General features: G+C 37.0%; 1 protein-coding gene across 13 annotated transcripts in view; it reads left to right on the forward strand.

Moving 5' to 3' along the window:
• NAV3 (neuron navigator 3) overlaps positions 1 to 18,284 on the forward strand; it is an 893,860-nt gene that overhangs the window by 615,514 nt on the left and 260,062 nt on the right. For 11 of the 13 annotated variants that reach the window (XM_070788552.1, XM_070788553.1, XM_070788554.1 and 8 more), the window contains 2 exons: positions 3,887 to 4,004; positions 4,651 to 4,703. In XM_070788552.1, the coding sequence (XP_070644653.1) occupies positions 3,887 to 4,004; positions 4,651 to 4,703 (171 nt within the window). The remainder of the gene's footprint in view (positions 1 to 3,886; positions 4,005 to 4,650; positions 4,704 to 18,284) is intronic. The other 2 variants (XM_070788555.1, XM_070788557.1) reach the window with 1 other exon arrangement.

Below are 18,284 nucleotides of genomic sequence, written 5' to 3' on the forward strand. Positions count from 1 at the left end.
AATGTGATTATTTTAGTGGAAATTAACCAAGGGCAACTTTGGAGCTCAGATCCAAAATCTGGTCATGATTTCACCATTCTGTTCAAATAAATTCTGTATTTATTTGAACAACAGATTTTAATGATGGTTGACAAGGTTGTTAGTATCTTCTCTCATCAGATTATTACAGTAAGTTTATTGATGATTTTTAAACACATTTATTGGAGAAGTCAATGGCACCCCACTCCAGTACTCTTGCCTGGAAAATCCCATGGACGGAGGAGCCTGGTGGGCTACAGTCCATGGGGTCGAGAAGAGTCAGACACGACTGAGCGACTTCACTTTCCCTTTTCACTTTCATGTATTGGAGAAGGAAATGGCAACCCACTCCATTGTTCTTGCCTGGAGAATCCCAGGGACGGGGGAGTCTGGTGGGTTGCCGTCTATGGGGTTGCACAGAGTCGGACACGACTGACGCGACTTAGCAGCAGCAGCAGCAGCAAACACATTTATATATCACGTGTCCTTTGCTTGAAGATTGTCTTCTTAAAGACACACTTCCTATTTCAACTTTTTTAAATTTAAGTTTTTATTTATTAAAGATAAGAAACTATAAGCTTATATTTAATATTTAAAATGTATAGAAGTTTCTAGGTAATTGTTTTATATTTCATCATCTATATTATAACCCTTTGGAAAACACTGATTTATTTGAATCAAGTATCCTCTACACATGTCTATTAGAAGGACTAAGTAAAATACACAGGAACTAATTTTCAAGTTCATTTATTTAGTCTGAATATATTTTTCTGATTGCCGCTAAGTCAGAGTTATTGTCTGAGCAAAGTTTCACATGTTGGAGATGCTGGACAAGTCAAAGCACTTGGGCTTGGGATTCCTCTAGAAGAAATCCTGGACCAAGTGAAAAAATGTTTCTTGAGCTCAGTCAGAGGCTTTCTCAACAAGGTCTTGAAGCCAACCAGCTGACTTCCCATCTGTTTTCTCACCTACGTCCTAGAGGGCTTTGGATAGAGGATAAGGCACTGTTAGCATGCATTCGGAGCATAAAAGTATTATTGTTTTTACTTTTAATGCATTCCATTTTATATATATTTGAATAAATATTAAATAAGCATAATTTCTGTAATTTAATGCCTTCATAAAAAAAAAAATCCATGCAGTATGAGCTTTGTTGGAGGTGGTGTAATGATGGAGGCATTCACTGCAGGTCTGGATGAGAACACTGCAGCCTCAAAATTGGACACATTCCTCAGGGTTTGGATGGGGGACAGATCTGTGGCCTCAGTGAATTAGACAGCAGGAGTCATAGATGTGACGAGTGTAAGAAAGCAAGGAATACGGTTCCTCCAGTCTTCGACTGCCAGTACTTCCACATTTTTTAACCTTTGAGCAATGATAACGTCAACAAATATTTGTTGGAAAGCCACCATAGCAAATAACATTTAGATGCCATAAAATAATAATAGTAGGCCTTTTTTTCAGGATCAACTCTGTGACAGGTCCTTTACAAGTTCAATCTTATTAGTCCTGACATAATACTGTAAGTATTATATCATCCTTAGTTTGCAGATAAGGAATCAGGTTTAGAAAATATAAGTAATTTGTTCAAGGTCCCAGGGGGAAGCAAATAGTGTGCTGGGCCTCCAAGCTATATCTGCTTGAGTCCAGAACTCATATTCTTCATCATTGTGGATCCTTTAGAGTCAGTTAACTGGTCCTTATAAATAACTCGCTGCCTCGGGCATAGGCACAAATAAAGTCTGGCTCACACTGAAGTTTCTACTAGACACCAAGTGATTAATGCTATTGTTTGATTGATGTGTAGGTGAAGGGAAAGCGCTCAATTTTTTAAGATTATGAACAGTGTAATCTTATAAAATTAAAATTTTGCCATAACACAAGTAGAATAAAATCTTAATTGGGGAAGATGATCAACAAATAAAAATGTCAATCTAGAAATTGTGCTTGTTTTCTAATTAAGGAGACAGTTGTGCAAGTGATTTTTCTTACACTCTAATGATCTTCAGTATAAAGAAGATAATGAATGTGAAGAAAGAAGATGTAGTGTTGCCATTATATATGTTTTTCTTACACAGTAGGATATACCTCAAATTACTGATATCTTTCAGAACACATTCTACCAGTACATATGCATTAAGATGCCACCTTATATTTTCTAAAATAAACACACATTTTCTTTTGTGTTATATTTTGAAATGTTTATACCTAGGATCCATTATAAAGCACTTGGCAGCCCCATTTTTAGATTTTGGTCCTGTAAAAAATACCAGTATAGGTATATGCCAAGACACATTTATAAGATGTCTCTTACAAATTTAGAAGCAATAGAAATATTTTTAAACACAGTAAGTATCTTTTGTTAGGGGGGATTGATACTATGTATAACATAACATCAAAAATAGTGATAAATTTTTGTAAAAAGGTTTTAGAAGTATTATTAAAATATTGTTTCATGAAAACCTGAAAATGCAGAGTGGTAGGTAAAACTGAGCTACATTTGGTTACGCATTCTGTCATGAGTGTGTGTATATGATGTGTAATATGAAGTCATGTGGTGAAGTGTGTGGGTGTAGAAAAAATTCTAGAACTATTCATATCAAGTTATTCAAAAGTGGGTGGGGTTGCAAGTTGTGGGAAACTTTTTTTGGTCCAGTTTTTACACTTCTGTTTTATTTTATTTTTATAAAAACGTGTATTAATTTTGTGAGAAATTTTTTTTTCTTTTTTTGCAGTTTGCCTGGGTCTCAGTGCTCGTGACCACAAGGCACAGCTTACCTTTCCAGTCTGATTTGTCCTAATTTCAGGCATCCTGCCTTAATTACGTGATTTTCAGCTGTGCGCTTGATTCCTTGGCTCCTGTGCCTCTCTGTGTCTTGTACCCTCTGGGGGAAAGCCCTTCCCTTCACTTCCCCTCTTCAGGTTCTTTTATGTTTCCAGTTCTACTTCCAGTGCTTCTTCCATAACACATTTTTATATTTCTCGGTTATTTGTCCTTTTGTATTCTTACTTCAAGTTTTCATTCTTCTATCACATCATGTTATGGTCTGCCTTGTAAGTGTACTAATATGTCCATGTGAGTCTCTCATGAAACTGAAGTTTTATCCCTATAATTAGATTATATTACATCAGTAAGTGCCTATAACATTTGAAAGATTAGTAACATTTTATTATTTTTGTTAAGTTTTTGAACAGTTTCAATTTTTTCCTCTATCATAATCTGTTATTGGAGAGACACTTCTTCTTTATATAGATAACCAAGCTTAGAGTTCATAATCTGTACCTCAATTCTATATTAATTACAATTTCTATATAATAGCTGCTTTTTAAACTTCCTCTATTCTCTTATAAAAACACATTACGAGAAGCTGAAATGGGATTTGACAATTCAAATAAAACAGCTTAGGCATCTGTAATTATTTCATAAAATGATGCCAAAATATTATCACATGTAGTATCTCACATGACAGATTTAATAAAGTCTGCTCAGAGAAACACACGTTTTTATAGTGAGATTCCTGTGTAAGTCAATCCAGGTGGCTCCCTTTTATAAGGACAGACAGGATTATTTTCAGTGTGATGGAACCAGAGGCAAGAGAGTACAAACTGAAACTGATTTGCGAACAGGAGCTTCCTCAGTAGTCATCCAGGAAGGGAGTTTTGCTCTGTCACAAGTGACTAGTCCCTGGTTTTGAAACAGAGTGAACTTAAAAGTTATTTTACAACTATTTCCTTTTGAGCTATGACTTCTTAAGCTGGAATGTGATCCAGAATAACATCCCTCTGTATCCAACATTTGTCTTGAGCATTTTTATTGCCTCTCTTTTCCCTCATCTCATCTCACTTCTTCCCTCCCTCTGTTCAACAGATTTACACAGACTGGGCCAACCACTACCTAGCAAAATCGGGCCACAAGCGGCTGATCAAGGATTTGCAGCAAGACATTGCAGATGGAGTACTGCTCGCAGAAATCATCCAGATCATTGGTAAGACCTACCCTCTGGAAAAACAAAACAAAACTTGAAAGTCTCTGCCCCCACCTACTTTGGGTAAAATACAATTTAAGTCGAATGCTTAGAAACTTGGTCCATGTGTCTGTGAGATTAATGTAGCTCTCCCTGTGATTTAATTAAAATGTTTATGTGAGGATGTTTGAAAAAGGCAGTTTGGCCATACTTGTAAATGGCTAGAGCTGTATCTTTACATACACTGGATTGTCAGAAATGAACGCTTCATTAAACCATATGTCTCCCATGTGTGCTTTTCGTTAGCTGGAGCAACTCATACACTCTGAGATTCCTTGAAACTGTATCCTGATCCAGCAGGGACAATTGTGAAAGGTTTCATGTCAGCAGTCATTTGGCACAAGCTGAGGAATTAGCGGCAACTTCCTTCTCAGTCACTTTTTTTTTTTTTTTTTGCCTGATTCCTGCATATGGACTTGGCGGCTGCTAACAAGTGTGTCCTGTACACAGCTTAGGAGACAAAGTGAATGTAGCAGCAGCGTTTTGCTTGTGGTTTTTTTTTTTTTTTTCCCTTTTTTTTTTCTTAGTCTCTTGTGTGTGTGTTTCACTTCATGGCTTAAGCATGTCGTTCTTTTTTTCTCTCTTTTATTTTATTTCTTGGCTTTAGCAAATGAAAAAGTTGAAGATATCAATGGATGTCCTAGGAGTCAGTCTCAGATGGTAAGAATCATGTTTATTCTAAATATAATGCCTGTCTTCACTTCCAGAGTTAACTGCATTTATAAATGGACTAGAAATTTCTTTTGCATATGTTCCTGCTTATTCAAGAAACCATTTGATTGTATTCTATCATGTATGTATATCTCTTTGGGTGCAATTTAGGAAAAAGTGATAGCATCAATATGTTTGAATATGTATGACTTTTGAAAAAACAGTCTCCAGGTGTTTTATCAGATCCTTGACATTTTTTTGTGTTCTGGTATCTGAATAATTTCACTAGTGGCAGGAAATCCCATTTCCAGTTTTAAGGGGAGCCTTTTTGTCTGAACAACTGATTTGAAGAACAAAAGTTGTCATGTGCATTTAAAAAATATATAAATAGTATTTTCTTTGCTCATAACAAAGTCCAGTATAAACATATGGACTCTTCAGCACTCTTGGAAATGACTCTATAAAGGCAGGCTGCTGGTTTTGCTGAGCAGGGACTAACTAGGGGATATGATTCATAGCTTTTTCCAGAAAGTAGCCGATCTAGAGATCTGTATCTCACCCAGCCCTCTCTTATCTTTACTAGTTGGTAAAGGGTAGAGTTTTGTCATAAAACAATAGATTGATAAACTGCTGAGATTAGAAGCCCACCCCTTTATTAATTAAATAACCACAATTTAATTTTATAGGACAACCTGAAGCCAAAATGCCTTAGTTGAAGTTACGTCAGCAGATATAATTAGGAGTGACAGCCAAAATTCAGAAGATGAGGTTTTTCCAAAACTCTTTTTAGCATAGAATAGACCTTTAAAATAAAAATAATGAGTTCTTAATTGACAGCAATACGAAGAATGAAAAGAAATGATAAACTTTTTGACCTGCTGACCTGATATTGGTAATGTCAGAAAACTGAAATCCAAAATCATAAAAAAAATAATTTAGTTTTAAAGAGTGATTAACTAGCATGTCTGGTGTGTCTGTGTGTTTAAGCACTCTAAGGACCTAGTACAATGTCGTGAACTCTCTGTCGCTGTTGTAAAAAAAAAAAAATCACTATAAAGAAAGATTCTCTGTAAAACACTTTAGTTTTAGGGAAAGTTCCTGATCTAATTACTCTGGGCACAAAGATGACTCTATAAAAATTAATTATGGTTGTTTCCTGAAGTTTTACTGGAAGTGATTATAATACCTTTGGGCCCTGCTGCAGTGAAAGCTCCTTGATGTTGGCAAAGACATGTAACTTCTCTGACCTTCTGCTTTCTCATCTGTAAAATAAACCCTAATTATGACATGATAATAACATATAACTGTGGACATTCTTTACCACCTAAACTGATATGGAAATGCAGAATAGTACTGCTACTAACTTTATAAAGGGCACATTCATTAATTAATACCTGTTAAAAACTTTGTCAGGTTTCTTATAAAAGCACTATAGTCCCTGAATATCACATTATGTTTCTCAAACCCAACACTATTGGTTTTACTTTCCTTATTTCAATCATCAAGAGATGTTGGATACTAAAATTCTTATCTTCACTGCTGTCATTCCAACTTGATTCTGATAACAGTTCAGTGAATAGCCAAGCTATTGCTTCATGATAGATAATAAACGAACCTCCAAAGCTCATAACTATAGACAGAGATGCAGTCCTTGGATATTCATCTGAAACATCTGTGCCTAAGATTCTACAAATATGAAAATATCTCATAAGGTTCTCTTAATTTTATTACTTCCTGCTCCTTTAGCCCTCAAATGTCATATAACATCTAGTATACAATGTTATGTTGATATTTCTGCTTCTGATGAAAAAAAAGAACACAGAAAAATCAAAACCTGAGAAATGCATGTTATAAAATAGGTGTTTTTTTCCAGCCAAAAGTTTTAGTCAGAATTACACTGAAATATGAGTAACAATGACTTGTAACCTCATTTTTATTTTTTTGTGGTTGAATTTTTAACCTGAAATTGGCATGGCTTCCCTGTGGTGATTCACAAGAATACATGTGACACAAATGTAACTTTTTTGGTTGAATCATTTTTGCCTCTATTCTTAAAAATTGGCACTGGTAACATGTTATTAATGAATAAAATTCTAGATTTTAGCCGAGATAAGAAAGTAGAGGAAATAGAATTATGATAGCGTGACTAGGTTTATAAAGTTGATATTTCTGTCCCAAACAGGATGTGGCCTGCTTCTTTTTTTGTGTAACAGCCAAGCAATGCTGCATTAGTAACAGTGAGCACTGTCCTTCCTCATAGAACTACTTGTCCAATTCTTTATATATATATAAAGGATTGTTCATGGCCTTTGGGTTGGCATTCACGTTTGATAACAAAAGGTAAGGTAAAACTAGGTCTGCTACTATTTCTAGTTACAAAGTGGTTTTTTTTTCTTTTTTAATTTTAAACTTGATAACCTTTTTTTTTTTTTTTTTTTTAGCAGTTAGTTGCTCAGTCATGTCTGACTCCTTGCAAAACCATGGACTATTACAGTCCATGAAATTCTCTAGGCCAGAATACTGGAGTGGGTAGCCTTTCCCCTCTCCAGGAGATCTTCCCAACGCAGGAATCTAATCCAGGTCCCCCACATTGCAGGCAGATTCTTTACCAGCTGAGCCACAAGGGAGACCTTTACTGGATTATTTTACACCTTTATGAATAGATGTTCTCTTGTAGTATGAATCTACAGGAAATCGATGAACAGCCAGATGTTCATATTTGGGTGAGATTAACTGAGCTCATAAGGCCCAGATATAAGGACACTTGAGAATCAGAAACAAATATTCAGATAAGTAATAATGACAGTGTTACATAGGGAAGAACAAAAGGAATGTGGAGGGAGTGAGCTTGGTGTGTTCCAGAAACAGAAGACCATGTGGTTTGGGCACAGTGAGAGGTGTTCAGAGGGGAAGATGGAAGCCTAATTATGTGGAAGCAAAGGAAGGTCCACTGTGTTACTCTATTGATTGAGGGGCCTTTAGAAAACTTTTAAAGCTGGACCATGTTATGATCTGATGTAAATATTTAAAAAGATCACCCCAGGTGCTTTCTGAGAATTGTATAGTCCTTAAGTGTTGACTTTCAGTTGGGTGTGGGAGATGAAAAATGTAGGGACTATGCAGTACTCCCCAATTTTTTGGCCTGAATGAGTAAATAGTTACCATTAAATAAGATGGTTATTATGGAGGGAGAAAACAGGTTAAAAGGTGAACGGGGGGAGATGACAAATTCAGATTTTCACTAATATAATTTGATGTATCCATTGGAACGTGAAGTGGAGGTGACTGGAGGCAATTAGGCATGTGTTTCCAAATCGGAAGTAAGGCATTGGTGAGAATGTACTTGTGTGTAGGCACTGATTGAAGTGGACAAGGGTGAGATCTCTAGGAGATCTGTGTGAGTCAGATAGGAAGAAAGCTGAGGTTCTCACCTTGCGGTACACCAGCATGTATGTGACGAGGAGAGGTGTAGGAGTCAGAAGAGGGTGAAAAGAGTGGTGAGAAAGTGAGCCCGTCATTGAGAGGTCACTCAACATGTGTGGATTGTTAATCATTAGGGTAGCTATGGTAGCTTAAGCTATAGTGCATACTTGGGTTAGCCTAGTGGGACAGGGAAAAGTGAAATGAGGGAAATGTGATGGATACTGTCCAGGGCTACATGAAAATAGGTAGGTATACCAAAGGTGAACACTTAGTTCTAGTAATTAGACAGGCATTAATGACCTCCAAGTAAACATCTTCTGTAAGAGTGATCATGTGTTCAGGAGTGGCTGAGAGGGGCAGACAGCCACTGAGTGTTTAATATTTTTCTAGGATTTTCCTGTTGAAGGGGAAACATGGTTTGAGAGGAAGGCAGGGTGAGGGGAGTTTTTGCAAGGGGGAAGTAGAGAAGGAGGAAGCAGGAAGGAGAGGGGAGGGAGATTCCGGGGACATGCCGGATCCTCAAGGAAGTGGCAGAGGAGGAAATTTGAAGTCTGGGTGGAAGATTTAATGTTGGAAAACAATGGGAATACATTTTCGTTTATGTCATGTCATAAGGGAATATGATCGCATGAAGAGGTATTTGTTAGTGGATTACATAGAAATTAAAGAAATTCAAATAAATGTAATGATTTCAGATTATTAGATAATATTAATGTGCTCTTTTCCATGTCATTCTGTAATGATTAACTATAATATAAAAAATTGATTATAGTATTTTATAACATACAATTCAACAATAATTCTTTCAAATATCATTGACTAAAGAGCAGATATTTGGACAATATGAACTTGTCTTTACAGCAGTTTATTAGCATGATTATTGAGAGGTTCCAATTCATATTTATTGTTTCAACTGTTATCTATTGCTATATCTTTCTTTAATAAGCTTAAGACTAAATTCATCCTGCGGGGGGCGGGAAACAGAGCTAAGTTTGCAGAAGCTTATTCAATACTATATTTAACCTCATCCAAAGATGAAGTTACTAATATGGATGGCACCTGTTAAGTAATTTCTAGGTGGGTGGTATCAGGATTCAAAATATATGCTGCATGCCACAACTTTGGTGAGATTATATGAGGAAATAAATTAGTCAACTATAAATACCAGGAATGTCCAGAATGCCCAGCAGATTAAAAATAGCAGAAAAAAAATGCCCAACATGTATTTGAAATGCAGAGGCACAAGTGCAAGGTTCGTAGACAAAAATGAAAGACATATAGGGGAAAACTTGTTTGGAAAACAAAATTTTCTTTATTTTAAAATAGCCCATTAGAGCACTTGGCCAGTTAGCTCCGTTGGTTAGAGTAGAATACTAATAAAATAGACCATGGTATTTAACAGTCTTCATAAATGCATGGAGAGATTAGGAAATTTGATTATGTGCAATAGTTGCAAACCAAGAATTAGATTATGGGGCAGAACTGAGAATCTGGCAAATGCAGTTCCCAGCTTGTCCTTCCTGTTTTCTGGCTCATCCCTTCACCTCACTCTAGTAGCTCAATTGTTTTCTTAGCCACAACCTTCTACCTTCTTTCCTATCTTATTGTATTGCTTGAAACTTGCTGATATGAGGATTTTTGTAACGCTTGTGCCTCTTACAATTTTCTGTTCCTAGATGAAATAATAGGTTTTAGTCTTCCCTTAATTCTGTGAATCCATGTCCTACAGAGTTGTGGCTGCCACAATAATTACTGTATTTCACAGGCATCTTTGTTCCATTTCTATAGTTTACAGGAATCCAGACAGGGAAGCTATTCTTGATAGAAAAATTATTCTGTTGTTTTATCTGTATGCTGCCCTTTCAAGTTTTAATTCTTCCAGCCACTGCTTGTTATTGCTGCCCTTTTAAAGGATCTATTTAGGTAAGATAAGATGAGGTTTCTAACCAAATAGGGAAAAGATAAAATATTGGAATGCTCTAAAGATTTAATAAAATCTTATAAATGGCACACTGCAGGATTCTAGCACTATGACTCAGAGGAGTGGAATATTGCTAAGTTAGTCCATTCGCATGACCCCCTGCCATTTTGAAACTGTTCATCTTCTGGAATGTCTAGAAAAAGATAGCTTAATGAAGACAAATGTTTTCCTACAAATAGAGCTCTGATCTCTAAAGAACCATTAACTAAATATCTACTTTGTAGTTTGCTTAACAGTTTCATTATTTTTATTTAGGCTCACACTTCAGAAGATTAAGCATAAACTACAAGTATTAGGAAATTTATATTAAATTATTGATCCAATTTATTTATATTATTAATATAAACCACCCTGATGATTTTTAAAGCTGAGTTTGTCTCTAGAAGTTGTTCAGTATACTCATATGTAAAGTTTGAATGAAAAAATTGAAGTAAAATGGGGACATTGAGAGTGTGTCATGTTTAAAGGACAGTGATCACTGGAGTTCTAATTCTGATTAGATGAGTCAGGAAAAAAGTCCATAAATATTCAAAGTCTTCACTAATTTCTATAGTGAGGAAATCAGACTGATAAACTCTGAAATCCGTTGGAATGCTGATGTGCTATACTGATTTAACAAAATAGCAAAGACCATGCTTTCTGTTCAGTATTTCTTCTTAGAGATGTACTTGGGTTTTCAATCTTTATAACTTTTTAAAACAGCATCCATAGTAAGGTAAAAAAGATATTTCCTAAGATGTATTAAGTCTAATTTACAATGAAAAACAATACTGTTATGAACGTTACCTAGTCTGCCATTCAGAAATCAAGTAAATGCTGAAAATATAAGAATGCTTTTCTGTATTAACTATAATATAGAGTAAATAGTGTAAATGTTTTTCTTATAAGTGTCAATATTATAATTGGTTTGTGTCATTAGTAGGACAAATGGAAATTAAAGTTAAGTAGCTAATTTTGAATTGGATACCAGATATCCACATACAATTTTTTTCTTTCTTTTTGAAGATAGGATGTACCTTATTTCTGTTTTTACAGGTAGTTATTAAGCTTTATATCTGTATGGAGAAAACAACTGCAAATGTACTTTGTATTTCTGCTGTACATTTGAATATCGACCACTTTCTTAAATATTTAGAATGTTCTCATCCCTAATAGTTTGACTTAAAATAGTGTACGATGTTTCCCAGTGATAAGCCACTATCCCGGTTAACATGAAATACAGTCACACCTAATATTAGAAAACATATTTTGTAGCAATCCTTTCATAACTTTAGCTTTTATCACCTTAAATGGTCTAATTTTTAAAAAGAACCTACTGCTCCATCTTTTTCAATTCCCTTTTTAAAATTTATAGATAATTACCACTTTCAATACTCAGTAGTGAAAAAAAATATGAAAAAAGAGAAAATTTTAAAATCCTAGCTTGGAAAACAATATACTAAGATATGAGATCATTTTAACTATGACCTGTGGTATTCATAGCTTAACAACCTATAAGTAAAAATACTTCCGTCGGGCAGAAAAACAAAATGAAATGGGAGAAACTTTTTCATTTGACCTCAGTATGTTCAGTTGAGAAGTTTATATTTGATAAGATAAATTACTTGAAAATCAGCAGATGTACCAAATCTCCTTTATTAAATAATTTATATGAGTTAAATTAAACTGACCTGTGTGGATAGCCATAGACAAAAATTCATGATGTATCAGGTTACACTTGAAAACATTGTATTGCCCTTTAATTTGTATAAGTCATGTTTCAAACATAAAAAATACTATGAAATTGCATCCCATGCATGCATCCTAAGTCACTTTAGCCGTGTCCTATTTTTTATGGTCCTGTGGACTGGAGCCCACAAGGCTCCTCTGTGCAAGGGATTCTCCAGACAAGAATACTGGAGTGGGTTCCCATGTCTTCCTCCAGGGGACCTTCCTGACCCAGGGATCAGACCCACTTCTCTTACATGTCCTGCACTGTAGGTTGCTCTTTACCACTAGTGCCACCTGGGAAGACCATTATGAAACTGCATCGCAGAAGCATCAGGCTCTAGAGATGGACCTGAGAGTGCGGCAGTACCAGTATCGCTTATTGATTCACTTGTAGACTAACTGCCAACCGTCTGTATCCAGGGCTGTACTAGACGCTTTGCTTGCATTTTCATTGCACCATCATAGCAAACCTATGAAAGAATTTGCCTCATTGAGTCTGCTTGTGTCCCTTTTCAGTAAGTGGAAGAATCGGTTTTTGTCTCATGTCTATTTAAGACTAAAAAAACAACAATTTGAGTCTAGGCCACATTGCTTTTAAACTTATTAATAAATGCATTTAACAAAATAAGGTCTGAAACTCAAGTCTTTAAATTTTAACCTCTTCATCTTCCACCTCTCCCTCCTTCTTCTTTAGTGTTTGGATCCTTTTCCTCTCTCCCCTCCCTCCAAACTTGCAACATAAAGGAGTGTTTTTCTTTAATACAATACTTGTTTATTCCATCTACAGCAGAAATAGGAGCTTTGGTTAGTTTGGGAGAGCATACAGGCATATGGGATAATGATTTATAGATTTTATGGTGAAATTATGCATTTGAAAAATATTATTATATGTAGCTTTACCCTTATATGTAATATATATATAGATAGATATTATGTAAGTTTAGAACAGTTTTATAATTTCATGATAAAAAACAAAAATTCCTTGTTTTGTTCTCTGTAACAAACGGAGAAGCAAGAACTTACTAAAAACCCAGAGAATATATTTTCAGGTTAATAGGTACTGATGCAGTATTTTATAATTTTATATTTATAACACTTTCTATTGGCAATTATAGCCTATAATGAAGATTTAATATCATCTTTAATAGGTAACTAATATTAAATGATGTTCATCATTCTCTAACACCAAGTCAGTTAAAGCAGAATATAGAATTTTAAACAAAAAACAATTTTTATCTGATAAAGTCCTAATAAATTTTCCATTTGAGTACCCTTATATATCTATCTAATTGCTCTTATACACACACATTCTGTAATATGTGTGTTTATATGGGCATTTCTAGTATGAAAATATGGAGAAGGCAATGGCACCCCACTCCAGTACTCTTGCCTGGAAAATCCCATGGGCGGAGGAGCCTGGTAGGCTGCAGTCCGTGGGGTCGCTAAGAGTCAGACACGACCGAGCGACTTCACTTTCACTTTTATGCATTGGAGAAGGAAATGGCAACCCACTCCAGTGTTCTTGCCTGGAGAATCCCAGGGACGGGGGAGCCTGGTGGGCTTCTGTCTGTGGGGTCACACAGAGTCGGACACGACTGAAGCGACTTAGCAGCAGCAGCAGCAGTATGAAAATATATACATACACATGTATACACACAGACATAGATACACATATGCCTAGTATAGAGCTAAGCTCTTCATAAACATCTGTATTCCTCACATAATATATTGTGTGGGAGCTGCTTTCATTCTCATTTCACAGATAGGTTAGCTGAGGCTTCAGGAGAGTAAAAACTTTATCAATTTATTTTGTTGAATTCTTACAGGGTGTAAATGTCATAACTAGGATTCAAACTCAGATTTGAGTGCAAACTTTAAACTATTATTCTGTAGTACTTAATCATGTGTCTCACCCCAGACCAAATTAACACAAAAACAAACTGAAGAGCCAAACAGAATTACTATTTCCTACCTCTCCCTATCCCACAGCACAAACTAACTTGAAATAGAAAAACAAAGCATGGGATATAGGGCACAGTGGCAGGAGGTACCAAGTTAAACTGCATCTTTCATCTGCACTCCCCATAGATTAGCAAATCAATCCTCAGAGGACAAGGCCTAGAGATCTGCATGCTCACAGACCCCAACTCACCCTTACGTGCTAAAGACTCACCCTTGCCCTGCTGCTCTGCTAAGTAGATAATTGTGTTAGTTTCTTGTGCTGTAACAAATTATCACAAATGTGGCTTCAAACAGTAGAACTTTAATCTCTCACTTGTCTGGATGCAAGAAATCTGAAATCAGTACTCAGTCAGTCAGTTCAGTCGCTCAGCCATGTCCAGCTCTTTGCGACCCCATGGACTGCAGCATGCTAGGCTTCTCTGTCCATCACCAACTCCCAGAGCTTACTCAAACTCATGTCCATCGAGTTGGTGATTCCATCCAACCATCTCATCCTCTGTTATCCTCTTCCCCTCCCACCTTCAATCTTTCCCAGCAACAGGGTCTTTTCCAATGAGTCAGTTCTTCACATCAGGTGGCCAAAGTATTGGAGTTTCAGCTTCAGCATTAGTCCTTCTAATGAATATTCAGGACTGATTTCCTTTAGGACTGACTGGTTGGATCTCCTTGCAGTCCAAGGAACTCTCAACAGTCTTCTCCAACACCACAGTTCAAAAGCATCAATTCTTTGGTGCTCAGCTTTCTTTATAGTCCAACTCTCACATCCATACATGATTACTGCAGACAGCACAGCTTTGACTAGATGGCTCTTTGTTGGTAAAGTAATGTCTCTGCTTTTTAATATGCTGTCTAATTTGGTCATAGCTTTTCTTCCAGGAGCAAAAGTCTTTTAATTTCATGGCTGCTGTCACCATCTGCAGTGATTTTGGAACCCCCAAAAATAAAGTTTGTCACTGTTTCCATTGTTTCTCCATCTGTTTGCCATGAAGTGATGGGACCAGATGCCATGATCTTAGTTTTCTGAATGTTGAACTTTAAGCCAACTTTTACACTCTCCTCTTTCACTTTCATCAAGAGGCTCTTTAGTTCTTCTTCGCTTTCTGCCATAAGGGTGGTGTCATCTGCATACCTGAAGTTACTGATATTTCTCCCAGCAATCTTGATTCCAGTTTGTGCTTCATCTAGCCTGGCATTTCACATGAGGTACTCTGCATATAAATTAAATAAGTAAGGTGACAGTATACAGCTTTGACATACTCCTTTCCCGATTTGGAACCAGTCTGATGTTCCATGTCCAGCTCTAACTGTTGCTTCTTGACCTGCATACAGATTTCCCAGGAGGCAGGTCAGGTGGTCTGGTATTCCCATCTCTTTAAGAATTTTCCACAGTTTGTTATGATCCACATAACATCAGTATCCCATGGCCAAAATCAAGCCTTCAGCAATCCTGTGCTCCCTCAAGGGGCTGTAGGGGGAATCTATTCCTTGTTTGTTCCAGCTGCTGGTAACTGCCAGCATTCCTTGGCTTGTGGCCACATCAATCATTCTATATGTTCATCTACCAGAATATAAAAAGCATTGGATAGTTGTGAAATAATTTGGAATCACTTAAACCTTATAAACTTAGACTCTCTATGGAGCACATAGATTTTACATGTTCTTTATGTCCTTGTTTGTTAGTCAGTCATTTGGGTCTGATTCTTTGAGACCCCGTGGATCATAGCCCACCAGGCTCCTCTGTCCATGGGATTCTCCAGGCAAGAATACTGGAGTGGGAGTGGGTTGCCATTTCCTCCCAACCCAGGAATCAAACCTAGGTCTCCTGCATTGCAGGCATATTCTTTACAATCTGAGCCACCAGGAAAGCCCATACTCTCACTGAACAATTTCATCCTTACATTCAACCATCTTGTGCCAGACCAGTATCCTACCTAGCTGTCTGTTAATCATGTAGAGACCTTGAGTCAAAAGCTAGAACTGACTTAACTCAGAATGCCTCAGTTACAGTGGTAGGAAGCATAGTATGGCAATAATTGTTATTTCATTGAAGACTGATGGGGATGCGTTTGAATTCTGGTTCTGCTGTGTACTCAATTGTGTAAACTTATAAAAAGTACAGAGAATGCAATGGCACCCCACCCCAGTACTCTTGCCTGGAATATCCCATGGACAGAGGAGTCTGGTGGGCTGCAGTCCATGGGGTCGATAAGAGTCGGACACAACTGAGCGACTTCACTTTCACTTTTCACTTTCATGCGTTGGAGAAGGAAATGGCAACCCACTCCAGTGTTCTTGCCTGGAGAATCCCAGGGACGGTGGAGCCTGGTGGGCTGCTATCTATGGGGTCACACAGAGTCAGACACGAATGAAGTGACTTAGCAGTAACAGTAGCAGTATAAAAATATGTCATTTCTAAGGCTTTATTGAATGATCAGAATATCAAATTTTCCAGCCTCTATAGTGAAAATGATAAGGATTTTGCATTTGGAGTAAATAATATACATGCTTAATGTGTATGAATTCCCTTCCTGTGCTGGGATTTTGAGTGATGGAGAAAGAAGTGGCTTCTAACCCATGTCCCCTGCTTCTGTGCTTCACATGTAGTATGAGGTTCCTCACAGTGCAGCCTGTTGTGAAGTTAATATTTTACAAATGACATATTAAAATTAAACCCATTAAAATGGACTTTTAAAATTAAAGCACATGGCAGATAGTATGGGTAGAAATTGATTTGTGACACGTTTATTAATTTCTATCTATAAACCTATGTATATATTGTGTGATCATAAAAAAAAAGAAGATATCTTCCGTGCAACACTGACAATTTATTTCTTTTGCTTCAAATACACTATTACTGTCCTGAGCCTTAAGATCAAGCCCAGCCACTAGCAAGATGTGGAAGATGTTGCACATCCAGCGCCTGTTTATCTCTATGGATTCATCTTCTGCCATTAGATTTGCCAGATCTCAAGATTCTTGATCTTGGAGTCCCTTCTTCCTGAACGCTCCTCTGACACAGTTTCTTAAAACCTTTTGAAGGCCACCAGAGAGGTCTATTTTCACATTGATAACAAAGAAGTTGTGGGAAAAGCTTTAAGTAGGGTTCAACTCTTAATATTCCTACTATTCTGAATTCCTTGCAAGTCCTTTAACTTAAGGTGTTTCTCACCCCTCAAGAGTTCACATATTGTACCTTCCTTGGCTTCGCTTCACCCCACATCCTGTTATTTGGTTAACCCTTCCTAACCTTTCAGGGACTAGTTCAGGTTTCCCTTGAAGCAGAAATATATGTGTGTGTGTGTGTGTGTGTGTGTGTGTGTCAAGTTAATGACACAGACTCTGGTTTTGATATATTCTGTCTGTGTAACCTTGAGCATCTCAATTTAATTAGCTGATCAACACTTACCCCTGGAAAAAATGTTATACTTATGGTAACTTTGGTAACTTTGGTAAATTTGGCCTTGGAATACAGAATGAAGCAGGGCAAAGACTAATAGAGTTTTGCCAAGAAAATGCACTGGTCATAACAAACACTCTCTTCCAACAACACAAGAAAAGTCTCTACACATGGACATCACCAGATGGTCAACACCGAAATCAGATTAATTATATTCTTTGCGGCCAAAGATGGAGAAGCTCTATACAGTCAGCAAAAACAAGACCAGGAGCTGACTGTGGCTTAGATCATGAACTCCTTATTGCCAAATTCAGACTTAAATTGAAGAAAGTAGGGAAAACCACTAGACCATTCAGGTATGACCTAAATTAAATCCCTTATGAATATACAGTGGAAGTGAGAAATAGATTTAAGGGCCTAGATTTGATAGATAGAGTGCCTGATGAACTATGGAATGAAGTTCATGACATTGTACAGGAGACAGTGATCACGACCATCCCCATGGAAAAGAAATGCAAAAAAGCAAAATGGCTGTCTGGGGAGGCCTTACAAATAGCTGTGAAACGAAGAGAAGCGAAAAGCAAAGGAGAAAAGGAAAGATATAAACATCTGAATGCAGAAATCCAAAGAATAGCAAGAAGAGATAAGAAAGCCTTCTTCAGCGATCAATGCAAAGAAATAGAGGAAAACAACAGAATGGGAAAGACTAGAGATCTCTTCAAGAAAATCAGAGATACCACAGGAATATTTCATGCAAAGATGGGCTCGATAAAGGACAAAATGGTATGGACCTAACAGAAGCAGAAGATATTAAGAAGAGATGGCAAGAATACACAGAAGAAGTGTACAAAAAAGATCTTCGTGACCCAGATAATCACGATGGTGTGATCACTGACCTAGAGCCAGACATCCTGGAATGTGAAGTCAAGTGGGCCTTAGAAAGCATCACTATGAACAAAGCTAGTGGAGGTGATAGAATTCCAGTTGAGCTATTTCAAATCCTGAAAGATGATGCTGTGAAAGTGCTGCACTCACTATGCCAGCAAATTTGGAAAACTCAGCAGTGGCCACAGGACTGGAAAAGGTCGGTTTTCATTCCAATCCCAAAGAAAGGCAA

Source organism: Bos indicus, chromosome 5, assembly GCF_029378745.1.
Source record: "Bos indicus isolate NIAB-ARS_2022 breed Sahiwal x Tharparkar chromosome 5, NIAB-ARS_B.indTharparkar_mat_pri_1.0, whole genome shotgun sequence".
Taxonomy (NCBI): domain Eukaryota; kingdom Metazoa; phylum Chordata; class Mammalia; order Artiodactyla; family Bovidae; genus Bos; species Bos indicus.